The sequence below is a fragment of the Vespa mandarinia genome, chromosome 8 (genome assembly GCF_050613455.1).
Source record: "Vespa mandarinia isolate Hongniang chromosome 8, ASM5061345v1, whole genome shotgun sequence".
NCBI classification, from domain to species: domain Eukaryota; kingdom Metazoa; phylum Arthropoda; class Insecta; order Hymenoptera; family Vespidae; genus Vespa; species Vespa mandarinia.
In genome coordinates this window covers 5,638,972-5,664,540 of record NC_140817.1, presented here as the reverse complement: position 1 = coordinate 5,664,540, position 25,569 = coordinate 5,638,972, and the positions used below count along the sequence as shown (strand labels likewise).

The 25,569-nt window shown below is 36.5% G+C and overlaps 2 protein-coding genes across 2 annotated transcripts in view; both read left to right on the top strand.

Moving 5' to 3' along the window:
• Positions 1-25,507, top strand: part of Axud1 (AXIN1 up-regulated 1) — a 27,999-nt gene extending 2,492 nt beyond the window's left edge. Inside the window, exons 3-7 of the mRNA XM_085659039.1 lie at positions 15,590-18,155; positions 18,697-18,950; positions 19,091-19,507; positions 19,654-25,040; positions 25,165-25,507. Coding sequence (XP_085515165.1) covers positions 15,650-18,155; positions 18,697-18,950; positions 19,091-19,507; positions 19,654-20,649 — 4,173 coding nt within the window. The 5' untranslated portion in view covers positions 15,590-15,649 and the 3' untranslated portion in view covers positions 20,650-25,040; positions 25,165-25,507. The remainder of the gene's footprint in view (positions 1-15,589; positions 18,156-18,696; positions 18,951-19,090; positions 19,508-19,653; positions 25,041-25,164) is intronic.
• Rgl (Ral guanine nucleotide dissociation stimulator-like) overlaps positions 25,425-25,569 on the top strand; it is a 33,761-nt gene continuing 33,616 nt past the window's right edge. The window contains exon 1 of the mRNA XM_035884318.2: positions 25,425-25,569. Coding sequence (XP_035740211.1) covers positions 25,540-25,569 — 30 coding nt within the window. The 5' untranslated portion in view covers positions 25,425-25,539.

Sequence of the window (25,569 nt, the reverse complement as noted above, 5' to 3'; positions counted from 1 at the left end):
CCCCGTCGTCGTCGTCGTTGTGTCGTGTTGTGTCGTGTCATCTTTGCTTAAAAACAATTGAATGTGTTTTAATCTCTCTCTCTCTCTCTCTCTCTCTCTCTCTCTCTCTCTCTCTCTCTCTCTCTCTCTCTCTCTCTCTCTCTCTCTCTCTCTCTCTCTCCCCTTCCCTTCCCTTCCCTTCCCTTCCTCATCCCTGCATCCTCCACTGCTGTTACAAGCCTGTTTCCAATATTGATCGTTTATATCGTTGGTTCGATCAATTTTTACTTCTTTTAATTTAAAAACATCGAAAATTCTCATCGAGATAGCGGCTAAAATATGTATGCATGTTCACAACTAAATAACATGGTTACTATTTCGCTCGAATTCGAGTTTGAGTATAACCGAAAGTCTATGTAGATAGTTGAATGTATTTTTTTTCCCCCTAAGAGAAATAGAGAGAGAGAGAGAGAGAGAGAGAGAGAGAGAGAGAGAGAGAGAGAGAGAGAGAGAGAGATGGGAAATGTGGAAGGGTGGAATGGGGGATTGGCATTTTACGTTCTCGATCATCTACGCTCATCGAATAGCGATGATTCATGTATAAGTTTTGATGCGAATAGTTTTAGATTTTCGTCGAAGTTTCGTTTACTAGTTCGAGTCGAGTTACACCGTTGATCATTTTTAAGCGGGAAACTCTGTATTCTTTTCCCATGTAATTCATCATTTTCTAATAACACGAAAAATGATCTAGATTTTCTATCGATCAGTAAACACACTCGCGTAAAGTATATCGATTTTAATTGTTAATTCTAAAAGTTATTAAAAAATAAAAAAAAATAAAAATAAATAATAATAATAATAAAAAAACGAAATTGAATATTTGGAAAAAAGAAAGATCGAAAAATGTATTCAGTTTAATTTGTTTTACGAAAGAATTTCAATTCGTTTCACATTATCATTGAGATCTTGATTCGTTGAGGGTTATTATTACTTATTAGTTTTCTTATCTTTTTCGTAATTCTTCTAAATAATAATAACAACAACAATACTAATACTAATAATGATAATAGTAATAATGATAATAATAATAATAATAATAATAATAATAATAATAATAATAATAATAATAATAAAGAAAACATATATTGTCGATGAATAAGTAAAAAAAGAAAAAAAGATCGATCGTGATCATTGATCTAACGAAAAAGGTGTTGGATCAAATGACACGAGGTGGTTTCTATAGTCGAATTCTAAAGTAAGTCCTTCAGATACCTAGAGAAGAGAGAGAGAGAGAGAGAGAGAGAGAGAGAGAGAGCACTCTTTTTCGTAGTCCCGACTCGTTCTTATACGCACGGGGTAGGACTGAGAAAGTGCGCCTCCAGGATAGATGGAAGGAAGGAAGATCGGGTGCCGTGGTTACCCTGGCAACCGGCATTGATCCCTCCCCTCTTGTTCTACCATCCTTTCACTCCTCTCCTCTAGTCTCTTCCTCCCCTTCTCTTTCTCTCTCTCTTTCTCTCTCCTCTCTCTCTTTCCACTGTCTCTTTTTTCTCTCTAGTTCTCTACCACCCTCTTTTTTTCTTCCTCTCCCCACCCTCACATTTCTCCTATATAGTCTGATACACACCTATACAACATACCAATTCTTTTTTTCTCGCTCGATCTCCTTACACTACCACGCTACTCGACTTTTCGGTCTCCTTTTCGTTTTCGCTCCCACCCATCCTCTATATCTCTCTTTTTCTCCCTTTTTCTTTTTCTCTTTTTACTCTTCCTCTTTCTATTTCTCTCTTTTTCTTCCTCTCTCGTTTCCTTCTTTTTTCCTCCCTCTTTTTCTTTTCTCTCTTTTTCTTCTCTTTCTTTTTCTTCTCTCGTTTCCTTCTTTTTTCTTCCCTCTTTTTTTTTTCTTTCCTTTCCTCCCTCCCTCCCTCCCACTCTTTCTCCTTTCCCATCTTCTCTCTCTCTCTCTCTCTCTCTCTCTCTCTCTCTCTCTCTCTCTCTCTCTATCTCTCTCTCTCTCTCTCTCTCTCGTCATTCTTCTTTCCCTCGTCTCTTGTTTCTTTGTGCAGCATGTCTTTCTTTCCTTCGACGCGACGGATTTCGATCATCGTTCGCCATATTTCGTTTTCTCCGTGACGTCCAATAAGATCGAGAACGAAGGGAAGTCGGATGTTTGATGGTAAATTCAGAAAAGTATGTGATAGTAATGAACGAGATGAAATATTTATTTAAAAGAAAAAAGAAAAGACGAATAGCTTGGCTTAAATTCGGTCTATCGATTTGTTTACTTTCATCATTGATGGGGAACGAATATATGTAGATACGTATATAAATGTTTAATGTCTAGATCTAAATATTTTTTTCGTACGATTGGTGTATCGTACCATCATTTTATCCTTCTCTCTTTCTCTCTCTCTCTCTCTCTCTCTCTCTCTCTCTCTCTCTCTTTCTTACTCACTCACTCACTCTTAATCGATCAATCGATCGATAATCTATCTTTTCAACCTTTTTTTGAATACAATCAACGAACTGTCGATCTACGAATGATCAGGAAAATCTTTGTTTATTTCTATCACTTTCGTTTGATATCTCGACGTTTAACAGGGTTGACTAATCCTGCGGCTGAGAGTTTACCTTGTCGCGGTTACAACGGATTATCGTATATAGTAGTCTAACTATACATGGAATAGTCTCCATGAAGAAATTCTTTGGTAAATATTCTTTTTTCGACCTTTCTTTTTTTTCTATTTTTCTTTTTATTATTATTATTATTATTATTATTATTATTATTATTATTATTATTATTATTATTATTATTATTATTTGATATTTTTATGAATAGTTTTATTTGCTTGTAAACGATTTTACCGATTAAATTTTACCGGCCAAATTCGTTATCGGTTCGCATTCAACATTTCCGATAGCATCCATTTTGTTCTAACATTGTTTATTTATTTATTTATTGTTTATTTATTTATTATTAATTAATTGTTTATTTATTTATTTTCTTTTTTTATCTATCTGAATTTTGCCAGAGGATAATTTTCTTTTATTTTCTTTTATTTTCTTTTATTTTCTTTGAAGGAGGGATTGACCTTACGTAGAGAAAGAGAGATTCTTTTGGGGTCGATAATGCGTATCCGGTGAAAGCACGCGCTATGGGATATACTTTGGTGATAAAAGAAAAACAGAAAGAAAAAGAAAAAGGGTGGGAGAACACTCCATTCTGCAGATTATTATCTGTCTTTTCTCAATCTTACTACTCTTTGGAATTAAGAGTGGTCAGTTACGCAATGTCATCGTACTACACATTCGATTCAATCTTTCTTCCTTCTTTCAGATTGTTTGACAAATCTCAGTTTTTATTTTCTTTTTCTTCTTCTTCTTCTTCTTCTTCTTCGTCTATTCGAATTCCTCTTTTTCTTCAGTTTCTAATTTTTTCTTTATTTTACTCATTTTACTTCCATTACTTTTTCCCTCGTTGTTCGTTACACGTTATTATTTCAAATAATAATTATACTTAAATTATACGGACATTTTCGCGTGACTTTAGTAACGTTTACAAGGGTAAAAAATCGTTCGAGGGATGCCTTTTACTTTGTCCTCGTTGTTTCTAAAATTGATGCGATTTCGACATCGTTCTCTCTTCCTTCTCCCCTTTTCTCTCTCTCTCTCTCTTTCTCTCTCTCTCTCTCTCTCTCTCTCTCTCTCTCTCTCTCTCTCTCTCTCTCTCTCTCTCTCTCTTTCGTTTCTAACAATGCTCGTTGTGAAACTTACAACGCTCGGCCAACCGAACAATCTCAGAATCATTTTGCAACCAACTCGACGTTTTCGGCCGTGCGAGTTTACATTCGTTTGTTCGTTCGTTCGTTCCACTTGCATTCTATCTTACCACTCTGACGTTGAGATACTTTTATATTCTGTTAAAAGCTACCAATCATAATGGACTTTCTTTGATATTTTTTTCGAGGGCATGTCGAATGTGCTTTATCGATATAAAAATTGATCATATTAAATATTCAAATAACTTTTCATATTAATAGATGCTTTATGCATATGTTTTAATTCAACATATAATTAAACAAATTACGTTAATGTTAACTACGATATATTAACAAGTTTAACGAGTGAACGATGGGGAATGAAAAATATCGAGTTGTTGTATGAGAGATGATCAGTCGCGCGTACACGTTCGACGATTGTAGGTTTACAAAATGTGGGTCAGGCCGTTCTCTTTGAATTGGGGTTTGCACATCGCGTTCATATAGATAGGTAGTAGATATGTACGTTCATTTTGTTTGAAAGCAAATTGCATATCCCCCCCCCCCGATTTCGTGACACAACAAAAAAATAATATTATTGTAATTATGTATCTTAACGTTGATTTCTTTTCTTTTAAAAAGGAAAAAAAAAAAAAAAAAAAAAAAGAACAAAGTGTTGAAGTATCGTTGTAGTTTAACGTGGAATTAGATTTATAGGAGAACTTTTGTTGTTATCGTAGTTACTGCTAAACCATAGAACATGCATCACAGTTTGCTTACAGCGTTTTACCATGGAAAGTGGCGTAAAGTTACTTGCACGCTATACATTATCGCGACACAGTGTTTCCTGATAATTATGTAATAAAAGCGTTAAAACACATAAAATAGGATTTATTTTTCATATATATATATTTTTTTTTTTTTTTTTAATTAATTTTTTTTTTCTTTCTTTTCAAAAAGATTCTTTCTAAGCTGTTGCATAAATATATTCAATTTGCATAAAACGATTTATATAAATGGCAGGTAAAATCGTAAACGATAAAGCATCGAGATAGAGAGAAAGAGAGAGAGAAAGAGGGAAAAACAGCAGCCCTACCTACGGACTAAAGATGTTTGTAACGAATCTAACTAGATGGAGAATTTTCATTTGTTTTATACGTCGCTCCAAACCGTAGTACTACTTCGTTGTGACGTCAGACGTACCGTGGCTATTCTTGGTCCAAAAACATCCAGGATGTTTCATTCGGTCATATTCAAGACGCAGAGATAGGTCTTAACGCGAAACTCAAATGATGATTGTCCATTATGAGTTTTGAACTATTCTACAACATTTCTTTCATCTTTTTTTCTCTTCTGTTTCTTTTTCTATTTTCTTTTTTCTTTTTCTTTTTCTTTTTTCCTTTTTCTTCTTTCTTCTACTTTTTGCGATTTCTTCATTTAAGAATGTTTTAATATCTCCGAAGTTCTTTTCGTATCTCATATTCTCTGATATTAAAAATACATGAAAGGAAAGGGGAAAAAAAAGATTTAGCGAACACGACAAGTGTATTACACGTCGACGTTAGTTCGCTATACCATGATTGTGGATAGAGAAAGAGAGAAGGACAGAGAGAGAGAGAAAGAGAGAGAGAGAACATATACGATTGTGACCATGGAGGTACGAAGCTTCGCTGACCTCACTACATAGATATGATCCCGTTAACGTACAACTTCTTCGTTTTCTCATCTGTCTCCACAGGTTATCGTATGTTCGACTTATTATTGTAAGCTTTTCTCTTTCCTTTCCTCTCTTCACTTCATCATACGTATTCACAAATCTATACAATGTTCGTTTCTTTAATATCCACATTAAAATTCTTTACCTGATTGGTTAAGAGATATTCCATAGGAAATATTAAAAATATATAATATCTTTTCAATGATTAAAGTGATAGCAGTGATAATAATTAGCAGGAACAGTAATAATAATAATAATTATAATAATAATAATAATAATAATAATAATAATAATAATAATAATAATAATAATAAAATACAACAACAATATCGAGTATTAATCGTGTTTTAGAGAAAACAAAAAATGACAACCACGAAGTTTTCTTCTTAGCGATTTCCGAGTACCTTGTGTTTATCTTCTTTTCTTTTTCTTTTTCTTCCCAGTCTGGCGAGCGCACATCTGCACTCTCTCACATTGGTCAGTTGCGCGCTTATGTTCAATACATACATACATAGATAGATACATATATACATATGTACGTACATATTTACATACATATATACACGTACACGTGTATACATATATATGTGTGTGTAATATGCACGCCTACGAGATCACATATCTGTGTAAATGTTCGCTATTTATCTGTATATGTATTATAGCTTGTATGTACATACATATATATATATATATATATATATATATATATACGTGTGCATATAGTGTAGGTGTAGACTACATCAAGAGAAACCGATGGTCTCGTCTATTGAACCGAGGATAATGAGTACCAGCTGTATTGTCCACCTCCTACCTCCCACTCTCACCCCCTCCCCCCTCCCTCACTCCTCTTCTAAACCTTTAGCATATACCCGTGCACGTTCGATGTATAGTCGCGTCTGCGCCTATGTGTCGAGAACGATCATACTTGTATTTGTGTGAAAAGTAGTTCTCCATTAAAATGTAGATATATATATATATATACACATATATCGTGTCCTACACGATATATGTATATTAGTATCGAAAGTAATATCGATTGTTTGAGTCTTTCCTCCCACCACCTAAAGGAGGAGGAGAAGGAGAAGATTGTTGCGTTTGGCAACACTTTAAAGCGCGAGAATACAATCGAATATTTTCGCAAACTTTGATCAAAGTTTACAGAGTTTCTATCGAAATCAAAATATTATTACCATATAAGTTCTCGATAAAGTTCATTTTTGCAACCTAGATATAACATACTTTTTTTTTTTATTTTTTTTTTATTTTATTTTATTTTATTTTTTTTATTTTCCTTTTTGTTTGTTTTCTCTTGATTTTTTTTTGTTTTGTTTTTTTTGTACGTTCTACTTTCAAATGACTTGGGGCTTTTCTCGTTAAATTAATCACGGATGTATGTATCCTGCATGAGCTCGTTCACATGTTAACTCATCGTATTTTTATTTTTGGAACTAAAGAGTCCTTTTATTACAAATCCGATATGTCATACTTATATAAAATTAGAGTGTCTTCCTTGTGTTGTTCAAGTTTTGTCGTGTTGTTTCAAGACAAAGACAGTAATAAATGAAGTTGACATATTTCTCTCTCTCTCTTTTTTTTTTCTTTTCTTTTTTTTTCTTTTTTCTTTTCCTTTTTTTTTAATAAGACCACAAAAAGTTTTCACTTTTTTAGTTAGAATTTTGATTTTAATATCAATTTTTTTTATTATTATAATCGTTCATCGTAACTTATATACCCTAATTAGATATACTTGTGTTGGTCATTCGAAGTTATAAAAAGAAAGAAATAGGTATGTTAGAAAAGATAGTAAGTACATGGGAACTTTCTGGAAAAAAAAAAAATGAATTGAATGATCAGCTAATTAATGAATGATAATATAGAAAGAGTTTTTTTTTTTTTAGCATCGAAGATGTACGTATGTTATTCGTGCTACCGTATTATATATCTACATTCTTCATCTTCCCACGTCTCCTATTTTTTACCTCCCTCACGATCTTCTCATCATCCTTTTATTTTATTTTTTTTCTCTGTCTCGTTTCTTCGTCGACATCTGCGGTACGTATCAGCATTGATGTTGGTACATCCCCACGTATGTATGCAGGTGTCGTTAGAATGCCGATAATACGTAATTTGGGCTTGAACGAAAGTTAATCCTCGTACACAAAATTTAATCAACGCACGAGGATTTCTACTTAATACATTTAAAACAAATTGTTAAATCATGATAAAGATTTGATCAATCGACATAATCAAGCGACAAAATTAATATTTATTTTCTTCGACAAAATGATGGATAGATGATGGTGATATCGATAATTATGTCTTTATGGAAGATGTTTAAGTCCAAAAAAGAATATATAAATAAATAAATAAATAAATAAATAAATAAATAAAAATTAGTATATTTTAAAGATTATTGGATTGAACTTGACGAAGTTTAATATATACAAGGTTTCGATATAAGATAAATATTCGTACGTGAAATTAGGTCGAGCCGAGCCAAGCCGAGCCGGTAACATCGTTCTCCAAACGAAGAAGGGAAGGTAACCGAGGTGGATTATTACGGCACTGACGGTGTGGTACCATGGACCTCGTCGTTCATGGTATGTATGCACGTGAACTGGCTATAGTGCTACAGTGCTGCGGTGGGATCGATTCGACCGGAGGTGTAAGCCCTACCTCGATTTACAAGCTTCGATATATACCCCCGTAGCGCTTCTCTCGATTTTTGCTCTCTCTCTCTCTCTCTCTCTCTCTCTCTCTCTCTCTCTCTTTCTCTCTCTCTTTCTCTCTCTCTCTCTTTCTCTCTCTCTTTCTCTTAACCCGTTCTCTCTTTTTCTCTGTCTTTTGCACCCTCACTAAATATTCCTACCATTTTTCCTTCCTATCTTCCTATCTCTCTAAACTATACCTTCATTTTATTTTTCCTTTCTCATATTCTCATATTTCTTGGTTAAAAAGAAAACATTTTTACTCCTTTCGACTGACATTCATAGAAAATTAAATGCTTTCATACGTGGTAATTACGAAAAGAACGAAATTTATCTGAGTTTTGTTATATGGGAGTTATCGTGGGATTTTCTCTTTCTTTCTTTCTTTTTTTTTTAATACACCTTATTTCATATATTTATTGCCATTTACCTATTGTAAATAAATCTTCTAACATTATTATCATATTTGGCGACAATGGTTTATAAAAAATTCAAAATTGTATTGCATTATGTACATGTACTTGGAACAAAAATGAAAATTCGTTACACGTTCATTTTCTTCCTTTCTGAAGGAATAAAAAATATTGTCATTTAGTTAGATAAAGATAATAAATCTTCATACATTCTCGTATTCGCAGATAATGAGTTACCGAAAATACGAAATAGTATTATATTATGTTTCACCGAAGAAGAAGTAAAAAAGAAAGTTATCTGTGTCATTCCTTCCCATATTTTTTCTCAAGGAAGAAAAAGAAAAAGAAAATTATTATCGGTATTTTATCTTTATCGAAAATAAATCGAGGCTCTCTTGAGGCGAGCTTTAAAATTGTAGATATTCATCTGGGAATACTACGTTCGTTTTCCTCGTGGGTGTATTTCTGTAAACGAACGGTGACGGCGTCGTTTGGCGGCGCCGGTGTCGTCGTCGTCGTCGGCGTCGGCGTCAGCGTCGGCGTCGGTATCGGCGTTGGTGTCGGCTTCGCCGGTGCGCATCTACAGAAAACATAAATGCATGACAATAATGTGCAGCCTGCAGTATGCGCGTGTCCACGTTTCACGGAGCGTCTGTATATATCTATACTATAGTGTACTTTAGATCAGTTCATCTTATGTCATGTGATATTATTAAAACAATACATTATAGTAAAATTAACGATCGACGAGATATTAAATTTTCAACTATTAAATAGAAAATTTATTCCTTCAAAATTTAAGAGAGAAATGGTATAGTAAATTGTTTTTTGCTTTGTTATCAATGTGCGAAAGGTACTTCGATGATTTTACATTCATTAAAGTAACTCTCTGATGATTGTAAAATCGTATATACTTTATATAGTAGTATACGTATAAAATTATATATAATTTTTATATCATATGTCTTATTATTTCTTTAATAGATATTTAAAATGGCATATTATTTATTTATTTATTTGTAAAGTTGAAAAAAGGGTAAAGTTTCTAAGTTTTAATTAATGCTATATCTATATGTATATGTATGTATATATATATATATATATATATATATATATAACCCTTTGCACTCCAATATTGAGCATAGTTCGACGTTCTTTCGAATAGTATACCAACAATTTTTTATTACAACATGTTGTATTTTCATTAGAATAAATTATGTGAAACAAAATATGTATAGAAAAAAAAAATAAGGAGCGCAAAGGATTAAAAAAAGGAATATATTAAGTATACATTTACAATATCCTTACTAAACAAATATCCTTGTATTTGGTTTTATCTTTATGGTAGAAAGATGAGATGGTAGGGTTAATGGCAGAGGTTCGAAGAAGGAGAGGAGGAAGAGAGGGACGTTCGGCGGAGAGCAGCACATTCCACGACTTCCAAGGAAGCCTGTGAGGAAAGGAGTCTGCGTATTATTATAGTAATTCTTTCCCTCGCTCTTATTATTCCAAGACGACGCGGATCACAATATATATATATATATATATATATATACCTTCTCTTTGCATATTCGTTTTTTCGCTCGAGTGGTTTCTATATATATCTACACTGTATATTGGCATAGACGATTAGAGATATAGATTAAATTTTAGAGAAAATTATTTCTTATCTCAACGTATTAGATATAATCGAATAGTATTTGAACTTTTTCTTTTTAATACATTAATATAATTTAACACGAGAATATAAGATCTCTGTCAAATTTAGGAATGCATTAAATTTTTTTTTTTTTTTTTTTTTTGCCCTTAATAATGATAAAAGTTATATTATTATCTTATAAATTATCGAGGAAAACGTTTCGATAAAAATAGATAGCAATCGATGTGAATACGCAATGGCTAGGGATTCTTGAATCCATCGATACGGTCCTAGGTTAGCGCGCGTACGGCGAGCTGAGTATGTGTAGTAGTATGTTTGCGCGATATAAGCGCATGGTGCACTATAGCGATCCATTATAGTGGAGCTATACTATATACCATATAGCCGTAGCGGCCTGCGCAGACGGTGTATGGGAAAGCTTTGCTAGTAGAAAAGGCGAAAGAGGAAGAGAGAAAGAGAGATTAGTAAAGAGAGAAGAACGAAAAGGGGCGAGGGGAGAGAGAGAGAGAGAGAGAGAGAGAGAGAGAGAGAGAGAGAGAGAGAGAGAGAGAGAAGCGTGTCTAGGACCTTTTCCAGAAAGCAGAAAGCACGACGAAGCAATATCGCACCGTCTGCCAGTGTCGTAAAACCCCTTTGATCTCTCTCTCTCTCTCTCTCTCTCTCTCTTTCTCTTCCTTCCCCCCTCTTTCTTGCTCGTTTGTTTTATTATTATTATTTTTCTTTTTTCTATCTCATCCTAGTTACACGCAATATTTTTTATCTCCCAACATATTTTCCTTTCATTTTCGCTCTCTTTAATTTTGAAAAAAAGAAAGAAAGAAAGAAAGAAAGAAAGAAAATAGATAAAAAATTCAAATACATTTTGGCATAAAGTCGTTTTATGTTTTCTTTCTTTCTCTCTCTCTCTCTCTCTCTCTCTCTCTTTTTTTTAACATTATGATTATCGTAATCGTATTGCAAAAAGATTTCGTAGAGTTGAGAGTTTTTTTAATAAAGTTACATAGATGGATATATGTACTTCTTCGTAGAATTGTCGAAGATGTTATCGGGGATGGGTGGGTGGTGGTTTTCTTCGAGGACTAAAGGAACGTAGCTAAAAGGATGCAAGATTCGCGGTGCAACAATAATTACGGGCAGTCACCGTGCGGAGTTGCGCAAGCGCTACGTTCTTTTCGTCCGTCGAACTGTTTGTGAGAGAATAGTGCTTGGTGGTGTGCTCCAGCTATTGGTGTATGTGTGTGTATGTGTGTGTGTATGTGTGTATGAGTGTGTGTATGTGTGTGTGCGTGTGTGTGTAGATACCTCAAAGAGAAAGAAAAATATAGACATGGGAACGGGGTAAAGAGGAATGGCGAAGAGAGTAGAGGAGCGAAGAGGAGAGAAAGAAAGCAAAGAGGGTCGTTCGAAAAAAGTACGGTAAAAAAAAGAAGAGACTCGTTGGCGATTCCGCGCCAATTCCGTAGGCAGCCCCATCTATGTAACTTTCTTTTCCTGAATCTCTCGGTATGAGTTTTGTGAAAGTATTATTACCGTTTAGTAATGATGAATTTGCTATGATAGTTTTTCTTTCTTCGATCGAAACAATCGTTTTTTCCGTTTGTAATTTTCATTGAAATTTTTTTTTTTTTTTATCGCTTTTAATTATATTCAGCAGATAGAACTTTTATATCATTATTTCGACATTAATTTCGTGCTTCGATTGAACGTATACATGTCGAAAGATACTTTTTTTTTTTTTTTTTTTTTTTTAACTCATTAAATGTGAAATCTAGAATGTGCTATACTATAATATTGAGATGTTAATTATGAATGTGTTAGAGGATTTATTTCTTTCTGTTATTTTTTTTTTATTACTTGTTTTTTTGAATACATAATTCTATCTACGCTTCTAAGTTATAAATCTTCGGATTGACCTTTCAATATGTTAATAATCAACGAATGAATTTCAAATTACAAGAAGAATCGAGTGAAAAAGATTTGCGTACTTTCTCCTACGATTATCGATTGAGAACCACTGTTTTACGGAACGAAGCCTACTATCCACACAAGCGCGCGCACACACACAAACACACACACAACACATACACATACCAATACAAACATCGACGTGTGATACATCGTAAGGTTCTCACTTACGTTGGCGATCTTGGCCGAACATTTACGAATATAGACGAATGGAAGTTGATTTAAATAATGACTTATTTAATTGCGATAAGTGACAGAAGATGAACGAGAACGTTACGAAACTTGGTTCTGTTTGGTCGTCGCAGAAAATATTCTCGGATTGTAATAAACACATATATATATATATATATGTATGTATAGATGTATATTAAATATATGATGAGAAGAGCGCAATAAAGAGAAAGGCATATTTTATATTAGTTAAAAAAGTAATATAAAATATGCTAGTTAGTTTAGATCCACGCTCGTGAAAACTTATGTTTGTATTTTCAATCCGTGTTCTCTGATTATTTACGAAGTGCTGCTGCAAGTTGCGTGCAAAAACGCACGCGTAAAAATAAGTTACGTCGTTTGATAGTGGAAATTAAGTAAGTTCTTTTACGTTAGTTTTTTTATCAGGTTTTCTTAAGAGAAAGGAAAAGAAAAGTGATAGAGGGGCGAGAGAGAAGGGGGAGAGAGAGATGTAGATATCTATACTAGAAAAAGAATCCTATGAAGAAGAAATCTCCTATCATGCGATCGAACGAACGGCATGCTCGAAATTTCGAAGGCCGAGCACCACTGTTTTTTTTTTCTTTTTTCTTTTTTTCTTTTTTTTTCTTTTTTTTTTCTTTTTTTTTTTTTTTTTTTTTTCTTTTTTTTTTCTTTTTTTTTTTTAAGCGAGATCGGCGCATGCGCATACGAAGTTCTTGAACGGAAAATACGCGTGTACTCTTTGGTAGCGCGGCGGAGAGAAGCTTGTGTGGTTGTCGTCGTCGTCGTCGTCGTCGTCGTCGTCGTCGTCGAGTGAACGTAGTCGAACATTACCGAACATTGCCGAGCATCGAGCAGCAATATCATCGACGAGCCGCCGAGGCACCACATCTCACTTTGCTCCGAGCTGTCGAACGCGACGGGCGTAAAAATCCTAATCGCGTTGCGCTTCTATATTTTCTTTATTTCTAATTCTCGCAGACTTTCGCATCCCATTTAATGAACAATCGTCTATCATTTTTTCTCTTATTTTCTTCGTTTATTTTCTTCGCTTATTTTCTTCGTTATATATAAATACACTCGCGTTACGTTATCATCATCGTCGTCATCGTCGTAATCACCATTATCATCGTCATCATCATCATCGTCATCATCAACATCATCATCATTATCTCCTTCACCGAATCTTTTCATATATAATATTTCTATCTCGTATACTAGAAATCACGCGTTATTTCATTATCATTTGACATCGACAATATTATCCTTGTCGTTTCGACGTTTCCTGATCGATCGTTCTTTTTTTCCTTTTTATTTTATTTTATTACATTTATTTTTGTTTTTTTATTTTTATTACATCTCATAAGTGGATTCTTCACGTTCATTAGTTCGTTCTTTCCGATCGATTTTCCTTCTACAGCCTCCTATATATTCTCTCGATCATAAAATATATAAAGAAACAAGGCCACTTTGATAGAGAAGCTTTTCTTGTGTTACCTTCAGTATTTTTCCTCTCTGTATCTCTCTATCTCTCTCTTTATTAATCTCTTTTTCTTTATCTTTTTCAATCTTTCTCTGTTTCCCCTTCTCTCTTTTTCTCCATCAATCTCTTTCTTTTTTTCTCTATCAATCTCTCTCTTTCTCTTTATCAATCTCTCTCTTTCTCTTTATCAATCTCTTTCTCTCTTTCTCTTTATCAATCTCTTTCTCTCTTTCTCTTTATCAATCTCTTTATCAATCTCTCTCTCTTTCTCTTTATCAATCTCTCTTTCTCTTTATCAATCTCTCTCTTTCTCTCTCTCTCTCTCTCTCTCTCTCTCTCTCTCTCATGTCACTAAAATCTCAAGTTTGGTCGTTCTCGCTCGGAAACATCGACCGGACGACAGATCTGAAGGACGATTGTAGTCGCGATCAGAATGGAAATGGCTGAAGCTACGAAGCACTCTATAAAATTACGTGAAATAGGATTCGATCGTGATCAGATTTACTGTTCAAATTCTGATAATTGGGGACGCACGAAACTAGACGAACGTAACGAAAAATGGGAAAGTAAAGGGCCAAGAGGATAAAGAATATAGATTGGGGAGAGAAAGTAGTAGGAGGGAAGGAAAATATAAGGAAATAGAAAAAAGGGGGTGGAAATAAGAGGGGTGGTAGGATAAGCACAACGTGCAGCAGCCATTTACACCTGGCTCGAGTTCCTCGGAGGTATATAAGGGACACAAGGTGCGCATGGTAACCGAAGGCAGGCAGACAGAAACCTTCCCCTCCCCTTTTCCTCTCTTCCTTCTCCTCCCAAGCCAGCTTTGAATCAATAATCTCCGGTCACGATTATATATAAGCTTTCTTTCTCTCTCTCTCTCTCTCTCTCTCTCTCTCTCTCTCTCTCTCTCTCTCTCTCTCTCTCTCTCTCTCTCTCTCTCTCTCTCTCTCTCTCTCTCTCTCTCTCTTTCTCTCTTTCTCTTTCACCCATCCACCTTCCTTCCCTTTTTATTTTCTCTTCCTTCCCTCTTATTTATTTTTTTTTATCTATCTTTTTGTCTATGCATCGAATTGCTAAAATGTCGGATATAATACTTATGATTAAAAATCGCGATGAGATATGAAGGAACTATACAGGAGGCAGAGACGCAACATAAAAGTGCGCGAGTGAGAGAGAGAGAGAGAGAGTGTGAGAAAGAAGGTATTCTTTTTCTCTGTCTCTCTCACGTGTGGAAATTGATTTTCCTCCGCCGTATCCTCCTGGCCTTGTTCGAGCGGTGCGCCAGTATCAGCGCCGCGAATTATTGATCTCGCTATATCCTCCTCTCTCTTCTACTTCAACATTTATGGTATTTTCGAGGAAAAGAAAAAGAAAAGAATAGAATAGAATAGAATAGAATAGAATAGAATAGAATTGAGTAAAAAAGAAAAAAAAGGAAAGAAAGGGAAGAAAAAGAAAAAAAAAAGCGCAAGGAGATACGATAATCGACGATCGAACATTATAGCGTGATAAAGAAGAAAGAAGATGGTCGTTAGATATATCCTTGAATATTTTTATTTTTTTATTTTTTATCTCTCTCCTTCTCTTTCTTTCTCTCTCCCTCTCCCTCTATTTCTGTCTCTCAAAGAAATAACTAGCGGCATGTTAAAAGGATTATTTATTAATTCGTTTTTGTTCTTCTTTCTTTTTGTTTTCTCTCTCTAACATAAAGGATGTCTTCGATCAAAGCCTGGAACGTCACGGGTCCGCCAAGACGGCCGGTGGTTCGAGCATGATCGAGAAGACTGATTGTGATCTCGCGAATTGTGAGATGGAGGTCACGCGGGAGATCCAGACAGGCCTAGTAGAAGCAACGCGTAAGATTACGGAGAAGGAAGAGAAGGAAATTGATGAAAAGAACGAAGATGGTACAACAACAGCAGCAACAACAACAACAGCAGCAGCAACAACAACAACAACAACAACAACAACAACGACTTACAGCGAATCGAGCTGCACTCTTTCGGACAAATTCGTTCCCGAATGTTTTCTGGAAGAAGAAGAAGAAGAAGAAGAAGAAGAAGAAGATGATGATGATGATGAACATATGCAAGTTGATGAGAATGTCGAAACCCAATCGAAGACGATTATTGACGTCTTTTCGGGTTCTTTGTCATCGTCATCACCATTGCCCTCGCCTTCGCCATTATCTTCGCCTTCGTCTTCATCCTCATCTTTGTCTTCGTCTTCGTCTTCATCTTCGTCTTCTTCGTCGTTGTCAAGAAAAAGACCAGCCGGTAGCGACTTTCTGTCGATCGACTCGGATGCCAAGAGAATCGGCGTGGAGATGTCCGAGGAAGAAACGAATCAGTTGAGAAACGACGTCAAAAGACTTTCGCCCGTTGAGATAAGCCTTCGAGAACGTACGTTAGGTGAGATCTCATTGACGCCGGATTCACGGTTGTTTTCCGAAGATGTCAATAATGTCACTTCGGAGAATTTATCATCGTCTAATGTTTCTCGAATGATTCGTCATAGGCAATCCATGATTAATGATTTCGTTGTCGATTCTAATGACGATAGTACGAAGACACGATCAAAGTCTAAAATTTACAAAATTGATGCGACGATTGAAAAAGACGAATGTACAAGTAGCGTCGAAATCACGGAAAACGTCGAATGTAAGTTGCATCGTAACAAGGATAACATAGATGATGATGTTGATAATGATGACGATGACGATGATGACGACAATGATGATGATCATGATAATGATAATGAAGATGATGATGATGACAATTCCTGTTGCTCGATGTCGTTTCGTGAGAATGAAGTTCTCCCTTGTGAAGACATCAACGAAGTCGTTGACAAGTCCAAAGCCAATACGTCCGACGTCGTAAAGTCGGAGAAAGAAGGTACAGATTCTCTGCGCCGTTTGGTTGTCATGCTGAATCGTGTAGACGAAGAGATCAAAGATAAGAAGACGGATCTTAAGGAATGCGAAGACAATGTTGTTAGTGCGACGAGACCGAGGAAGATTACTCGAGAAGACGGTACAACTATAAAGGACAATGTGTACGAGACGATGCTAAAGAGTTCTTTGTCGTCTCGTAAACTGATCGTAGTGCTAAATCGTATAGACATGAAGGAAGCTGCTAAAAAGGAGAAAGAAAATGTTGATGGATGCGTTGATAGAAGTATAGTCGAGTCTATGGCAGATTGTCGAACAAAAATTGATAGTACGATGCAAAAAATATGTACTCGTTCGTCTTCCTTGCAAAAGCGATTAGACATGAACAATATTGTAAGTACGAAAGATAGATACACGGAAGAAAATAACAAAAGCGATTCGATGCTACTCGATAATAGTCATTCGGTAGTCGTGTTGTCTTGTATTAAGAAGAGAAATAACGATGTAAGCAATTTGAGGCAAGCCGAATTAAACGAGGAAGTTGAAAATGTAGGTTCGGAAACGAAAAGGGCATTTTCCTCGACGGTGTCCATTGTGACTAAGTATAATGATTCAATTTCGTTGGACTCAAATGGAATAGCGTTTGATCAAGGCACACGTTATTCGATAAGAAATAAAACGAAAACGATCACCGATGAGGAGCTCGGTGAGAAGGAAGAATCACGAGTTGAAAAAAATGTTCCAAGGAGAAGTAGCGTTTTACAAAAATCAAATAATAAAGAAGAGGTGCCTAGCGGTGGTGGAGCCGCGGTGGTGATCGAGAAACTCGAAGAAGAGGAGGAAGTTGTTCTAGCGACGTCATCGATTATGCCGAACGAAGAAGAAGACGATCGTCTGCAAAGTCTTGATACGTCTGATTTAGATTCGTCCGAGACAACACCAGGTTCACCAGAAGAAACGCTGGAAGCTTCTGCCGATGTCCAGGAAGCGATTGATACCGAGACGGAAACCGAGACCGGTTCCGACAGTTCCGAAATACCAACGTCCATACCGATTGTTCGTATTCGCGATACCAGCTGCGAAAGAGAAGACATAGCCGATGCAGCGAATAATTGTCCCGAGAATGAGACTCTCTGCTGTGACGAGATAGCGTCCGAGATGATAACCAGGCTCGAGCCAGAAAAACCAGAACCTTTCACCGAGGATTCCGCGGAGAGTTTAGCGTTGACGGCTGGTGCAAGGGACGAGGTTAGATCCGACGGGAGCGATTCTGGCCTTGGAAGCGAAATACCTGGGGATCCTGGACCAGCACCAGCTCCAGAGAGCGATTCCGAGACGTCTTTTCTCGATAGAATACCGGATGATATTCTTTCCGACAAGGAAAAAGGTGAGAGACTTCCCTTGTTTCTTCATATTATCTTGCTCGATACGAGCAAATACATTTTTCGATTTTATCTTATCAGTTCGCGAAATCCGCTTATCTTGGTCGATCGACAAGGCCGCCGTCGTCGTCATCTTCATCGTCTTCGTCGTTTTCTTCGTCTTTTATCCAACCCGATCGATCCATTTCACTGTTATCTATATTTACTAGCATTGATCGTTTTCACTTCCGTCGACCTTTGAGTTCCATGGAAACCTTTTTACGGGGAGAAAACAAAAAAAAACAAAAAGTAGAAAAAACGCATGAGTTTAGAAAAAGATCGTATCATTTCGTCTAACGATAATCACAATACCTTTCAAGCTCCAACGTAACAAGGATCAACATTTCCTCGCATTTTGTACCTATCGAATCGTGTGTAAATATCAACCAGAGCACCTAGCTGCCATTTTACCATACGGCAGAATGGAAGAAAAGAGTATCGATAAGTTTCTCGTCGAATACACCAACGCGATGTTTTCTAACGATAACTATTTTCTTTTCTCTTTAGCTGTGAACCAATTGGAGAGCTTTGTGCCGGAAACGAGTGTCCCTGGGGCATCGCAAGCTACGTTAGCGACGTTCCGTAATCCTCCGAAAAGCAATCTTAAACGTAGACTGACTGATTGTATGGAAGGAGAACCGAGTCCTAAAAGAAGTAATACTACCGAGGAACCTATAAAAAAGAAAAGAAACATTCATTTTGATGCCGTCACCGTTTACTATTTTCCTCGAGCGCAAGGTTTCACTTGCGTTCCTTCGCAAGTAATGGCAATTCTTTAATTTTGTTTATCAATTACAAATCGAAGATTTGATTTGATTCGATAAAGTCAATTTAATTTGTTCTCTCTTTTTTTTTTTTTTTTTTTTTTTTTCTTTCTTTTTTTTCCCCTCCCTCCCTCCAGGGCGGTAGTACTCTAGGCATGAGTGCTACTCATACGCACGCCGAGAGATTTTCTCTTTCCGAGCATGCGGCCGAGCAAAGGAGATTGCATCGGGCTAGATTGGCGCAATTACGTTCAGAACGTGCAGCAAATTGCGCAACGGAGGCTGCTTCGAGTTCGGAAGATCCGAGCGACGATACCGACGAAGAACCCAGCGACAACGAGGAGCTCGACATCGACAGTTATTACTTTCTACAGCCTGTACCAACGTGGCAGAGACGAGCGCTTCTTCGTGCGGCCGGTGTACGTAGGATAGATGCCGTCGAGAAGGACGAATGTCGAGACATCCGTGCGAGTCGAGAACACTGCGGCTGTGGATGCAAGGGATATTGCGATCCGGAAAGTTGTCCTTGCAGCAGAGCGAACGTCAAGTGCCAGGTATATACATTTATATGGACGTCGTGAATGGGATTAAACGTTAATTTTCGAAAAAAATTAGGTCAAATAATTAACTTCCTTTCTTTTTTTTTTTTTTTTTTTTTTCTTCGATCTTTCTAATTTGTTTTTACTCGCGTGTACTTTAGGTCGATCGTGCCGGTTTCCCTTGCGGTTGTACCCGGGACGGTTGTGCTAACAGCTCCGGTAGGATAGAATTTAATCCGGTACGAGTGCGGACACACTTCATACACACGTTGATGCGGCTCGAGTTAGAGAAGAAGCAACGCGAAGAAGAAGGAACTGATCACGAGGGCACCGACAATCAGAATAACAAAAGCGGACCATTGCGAGATATCAATTTGGGTTCCCTAATAGACAATTCAAATACGGAAGCGTGTATAACCGGTGGTGGTTTTACAACGTTACACTATGAAAATCATGATGCCGGCAATGGCAGTTCGAATTGTCAACCAGAAGTACCTGGTACGCGAGAAGATAGTTTAGATCTTTATGCTATAAGAGACGATTGTTATCCGAACGAAGACACGGTCGATGGTACGCAGAGTGGCCAAAGAAAATTGCATCCCGAATTTAGTCAAGCTTTTCAAACATTTTCGGGCCAAACAGCAGGTGCAAATATGAATTTTCAACAGACCGCTTATCAGGATTATCAGGCTTATACAAATCTTCCTTCCACGTCTAGGGTTCAATTTCAGCCGCAATTTCAACCGGTGCCCGGAAGCCCAGGTTTCTCGCATTACGCGGTCTATGGGCAAGATGGCACATCTGTGCAGGACAGTTGCCAGGTACATCCTGGGCAACATTCTTCCAATTACGAGGCTAACTTCGCGCAAGACGAATCGACCGGATCGCAATATACAAATTTGAATTCTGTGCAGCCGATGAACGGTGGAGTTCAGCAGATAGGTAAGCTAGAGCCGTTCTCGGAATTGCTATCCGGTAGGTATTCGTATTATGGCGAGATAGAGCCGCAAGCGCATGGTACTTATCATGGAAATGCAAATAAAGAAGGAGATAAGGATCAAACTACGAACGAGCAACAATCGGAAAGTACGGAGGAATGCGATGAAAATTTTGGAGAGATCATTAAAAAATCTATGGTGGAGACGGTATCCGCTTAGATCAAATCATCCTCATTAATACGAATGAGTGTCGTCCAACGGTGATATGATATGACACACGTCCTTGTCCCGTGTGTTGCGACATTTGCACTTGGTGATTTTATATATATATACATATACACATATATATATATATATATATATATATATATATATATATAATTCTCAAGAGTTTAATAATCCGTCGAAGAGTTTCGATTCAATCGAAGAAACTTTCTCGATAGAGGAAGAAGGATGTTGGAACTTTGATAGTTCCGTTACTTCTGTGCGATTAGATAAATCCGATTTTATTGTTGTTCGTGATTTTTCGAAAGAACGATATTCTTTCGTTAAGAATCACTGGCGATGTACGATGAGTCCCATGGATATCGTTAGAAAAAAATATTGCGGCTACATATGCGTCCGCCCGGGATGGAATACTTGGAACGTCCTTCTTGAATAGTTTATATCGAAACCTCCCCCACTCACATCACCCCACCTCGCACTAAAACTCCCCGAGGCTTCTTCGAGATCGAGAGAGGATGATAGACACATCGGAAGAAATACGATGTCGAAGAATGCTTAGAGAATCCGGGGTCGTGCGAATTCGCCGAAGGATTATTCAAAAGGAAGGTCTCCGTCGAAAATCTTTGTGGAGAGTAGACACCTTTGAAAAAAAAAAAAAAGAAAAAAAAAAGAAGAAACAAAAAAAAAAAGAAAAGAAAGTAATAATAATAAAAGAAGAAAAGAAAAGAAAAGAAATGAGATAGATAAAAAAAAAAGAAAGAAAGGAAGAAAGAAAGAAAGAAAGATAGAAAGAAAGAAAGGAAAGCAAAAAAACGAGAACGAAAAATATATATATGTATATATATATATGTATGTGTATATACACACACGTATATATGTATGTATGTATGTATGTATGTATGTGTGCGTATGTGTGAAAAAAATGGCGAGTATGCTACCAAAGTGAACAGTAGGTAATCAACGTGGTTGTGACCAAGAAACAACATGGGATCAGCTTAGAAATGCGGTTTGTAATAACTAGCGTTATAAAAATACTTGTAAACGTAGCTCAGAATGAAAATCGTATGTCTCTTTTTGAAAGGGATACATTTGGATTATATAAGAAAAGCAAATGCAAAGCATTAATATAAATTTCTTATTTTGTTTGTTTGTTCGTTTGTTTGTTCGTTTGTTTGTTTGTTTATTCGTTTGTTATATTTTTCGATCGCACTAAAAAACAAAACAAAAAAAAAAGGGAAAAAGAAAGAAGAAAAAAATCCGCACACAAATTGAATTTAACAAATTTATATAAAAATGGTATGAAAAAATATATGCGTATAATGTATATGCATATTCTCGGTTACACACGAAATACGACAACGTGAGCGATTGTGATATACTCGTGCGTATGATGCAGTTTTGCACACACACAAAGGTCATAGGTTATAAGAGATATATTATCGCGGAACTTTTATATGTGGGATCGAGATAGATCGCATTTGAAAAATGGTCTTTTTTCGATCGTCGATTTACACCTGTTCTTCGGTAATAGAAGATATATACATCTTTTCCTTGTACCGTGTCCACGTTTATTAAACGAAAAGCACAAACGTTTGAAAATAAATAACGAACGGCCAATTTGTAATAATAACGCCAAGAAGAAAAAGCCGCATGGTGCTGACATAAAAAACGGCACGCGCATGTCGTCGTTTGCAAAAAAAAAAGAAAAAAAAAAAAAAAAAAAAAAAAAAAAGAAAAGAAAAAAGAAAAAAAAAAATTAAGCGTTAACTTATGATGTCTAAAATCGAATTTTCTTCTCTCGTACTTCATTTGAAATTGCAATATCCTTTTGTTTTGCGTTTCATATTTAATAAGGGGACAAAAAAAAAAAGGAAAAAGAAAAAATTCTCATGGAGAACGAAGGCCTTAGAATAACAATATTAACTTCTCCGACAAGTATGAAACAATTTCATGATTGAAACGTTAAAAAAACATGCAAAAAGAAAAGATACAAACAGAAAGAGAAAAGAAAATGTAATGAAACTCGTGCTGTATTTATATATACATTGTCGTGATATTTTTTTTCTCTCTGGTTTTTTTTTCTTTTTCTTTTTTTCTTTTATTCTTTTTTCTTTTTCTTTTTTCTTGCGGCACATGTCACATGTATTCTTAATCACCCAGTAGATTTTCCGACACAGACCTTTTCAGCATCCCGGGACGTTGATCGCTAATACCCACAATTAATTCAAAACAATTCTACGTAAGAAAACAATGATATATGAGGATTAGTATTAAATTTATACATACTTATTGTGTGGACGTGTCAACTCCCAAACTCCTTCTATTAAGAATATTTTCCTTTATTCCTGCCCTCATTCTTTATATGTTTGTTCACATTGATCGGTGCCTAAATGATTAATATAATTCGTGTATTTTGAATGAGCGTTTAAAAGAAAGAAAGAAAGAAAAAAAAAAAAAAAGAAAAAATCGAAAAAAAAAAGAAAAGAAAAAAGTCCGTCATTGAAAAAGACGTGTTATCTGTATAAAGAAGGAGAAGCGAGAAACGTCGTCGTTTATACGCGTTATGTGGGATGTGACACTTCCGTATGGCATATAAATATACATATAAGCACATATGTAAGTAACTTTTAGATTATTTGAGTAAAAAAAAAAAAAGGCATACATAGTTGATAGCGTTTTATTAAATGTTGTGAAAAAGTCTCTCGTCTCTCGTCTAACGTATTGTCTTTTTGTGTACGCGTCTATATCATTCCCATTCCTTGTGTTTCTCTCTCTCTCTCTTTCTCTCTCTCCTCTCTCTTTTTTTCTCTTTCTCTCCTCTGCATTTCTCTTTCTCTTACCTTTTGTATAAATATCATATCGTCAAAATGCATGTTCAACGCTTTATTTAAACGTTATTTAAAAAAAAAAAAAGAAAAACTATAAGATCGTTGTAGCGAGAACGACCAATTCTATGTAATAATTGATTATTCCTTCGTAAACGAAAATGATAAAATTTATCATTAAGTGTTTTCTTTTTTTTTTTTTAATTTTTCTTTTTTGGTTCAGAAACAATCAGAATCACGCACAATTCAAGACTGCAATTCCGTTTAATTGTTATACCTTCGTTCCCGTTGTAACTTTTTGTAATAATTCCGTGTGCACGCGCGCACACGTGCACACACATATACACACGCATACCAAGCATGTAATGTAAATTTCATCATGAACGACACGTTTTTCTCTTTTTATGTGGTAGCCTTTTTTCTCTTTTTCTCTCTTTTTCTCTTTCTCTCTCTCTCTCTCTCTCTTTCGACATTGTAAAGTGAGGCTAATCAAAGGAGAAGCGATTATGAACGAAAGGATGAAAGAAAGAATATCGATGCAGAGATAAAAACAGGTATACCATTTTTAATGTCCTTTTTTTTTCTTTTTTATTTCCTTTTTTTCTCACATTCAAAGGGGTCGATAGAAAAAAAAAGAAAGTATATTAATCTTGATTTTGAAGTTGCCGCCATTCTGTTGAAAGTAGGTGCGCGCGCTGCCATCGGCACAAAATGGCGCCATAGCGGGAACGTAGTAAGTACGTACGGTCGATTGTATCGGTTTTCTTTCACGATTGCTCCCTTGTTAAAAGTTCATTATTTCCATTTTATTTGCTTCATTTATAACGGTATATTTGTGTAGTAAACAAAACGGTTTGATTAGAAGAACGATTAGTCTTAGCAAAGTGAATCGTACGGAAGTATTGGAAGGATTCGAAGAATAAGAGTAAGGAAGGGGTAAAGAGATTGGTTGCTGGAAAGGGTGACGAGGGGGTACGGGAGGACTAGGGAAGGTATAACTCCGCGTCTTTCCAGTAGTCATAACGTATGTATAGCTGTGAGGAGTGGATTGTAAACCGTAAAGGAGGAAGGAGGTGATGGAGAAGACGATGAGGTGGGGGAAAGGGTAGGAGGGAAATACTCACCAGTTGGTGGTGGTAATGGTGGCAGTAGTAGTAGTGAGTAGTGGTATTGTGGTGGCGGTATGTTTCTCGTGTCGCCGAGAACGTCTGGTGGAAGTTAGCTAGGTAGCGTTTGTCCGTGAGCCGATCGAGGAGGTTTGTACGTTCGTTTCGTACTTTCGTATTTCGTTAGGAACAACGGGAACGACAGAAGCCATCATAAAGGGGCACAAGCACGCATCTAGCAAGAAGGAGTAAGAATAATTCGTGTAACGTTCTTTAACGTTAGAGGGACAATATCACGATAATAGATAGAATCTGGTAGGGCATGAGATATTGGATAATACTTTTACGATTAATTTGGAAAGTGCATAAGCCAATTGTGGCTAAGTTAGTGGTGTTTTTATAAATAGTGCTTATTTAGTGTGCGCGGCGTGCAAGTGCCGTTGACGTTTCGTGTGTCAGTGTCCTCTCTCTCTCTCTCTCTCTTTCTCTCTTTCTTTCATTCGGCGTCTCTTTCTCTCTCTCTCTCTCTCTCTCTCTTTTTCTTTCTCTCTTTGTCTTTTATACGGAAACTGTTCTAGTCTCTCCTCTTTGACATCCAACGGAAAGAAGGGGATACAGCAACGGAAGGAAAAAATAAAGGATAGAAAGAGAGAGAGAGAGAGAGAAAGAGAAAGAGAGAGAGAGAAAGACTGCAAGCTTCTCTCTCTCTCTCTCATTGCCATGCCAAATGACAGGTGCGAGGCGCCCCTCGAAAGGTTATTCCCATTGTTGACCATAGGCTACGTCGTTCCCGCGTTATTCTTATACGTCGCCGTAATCGCAGAATGACGAGATTACGTCGGGCCTCATCGTTTTTTCGGAAGTCAGGCGAAGAAGAGGAGAAAAAACAGCAACGACGACGACGACGACGAAGACCAGGAGGAGTACGGATTCCCTCGCGCTAGCGACAGGCTATGAGCGCTGACAATGGGGACGACTCCTTG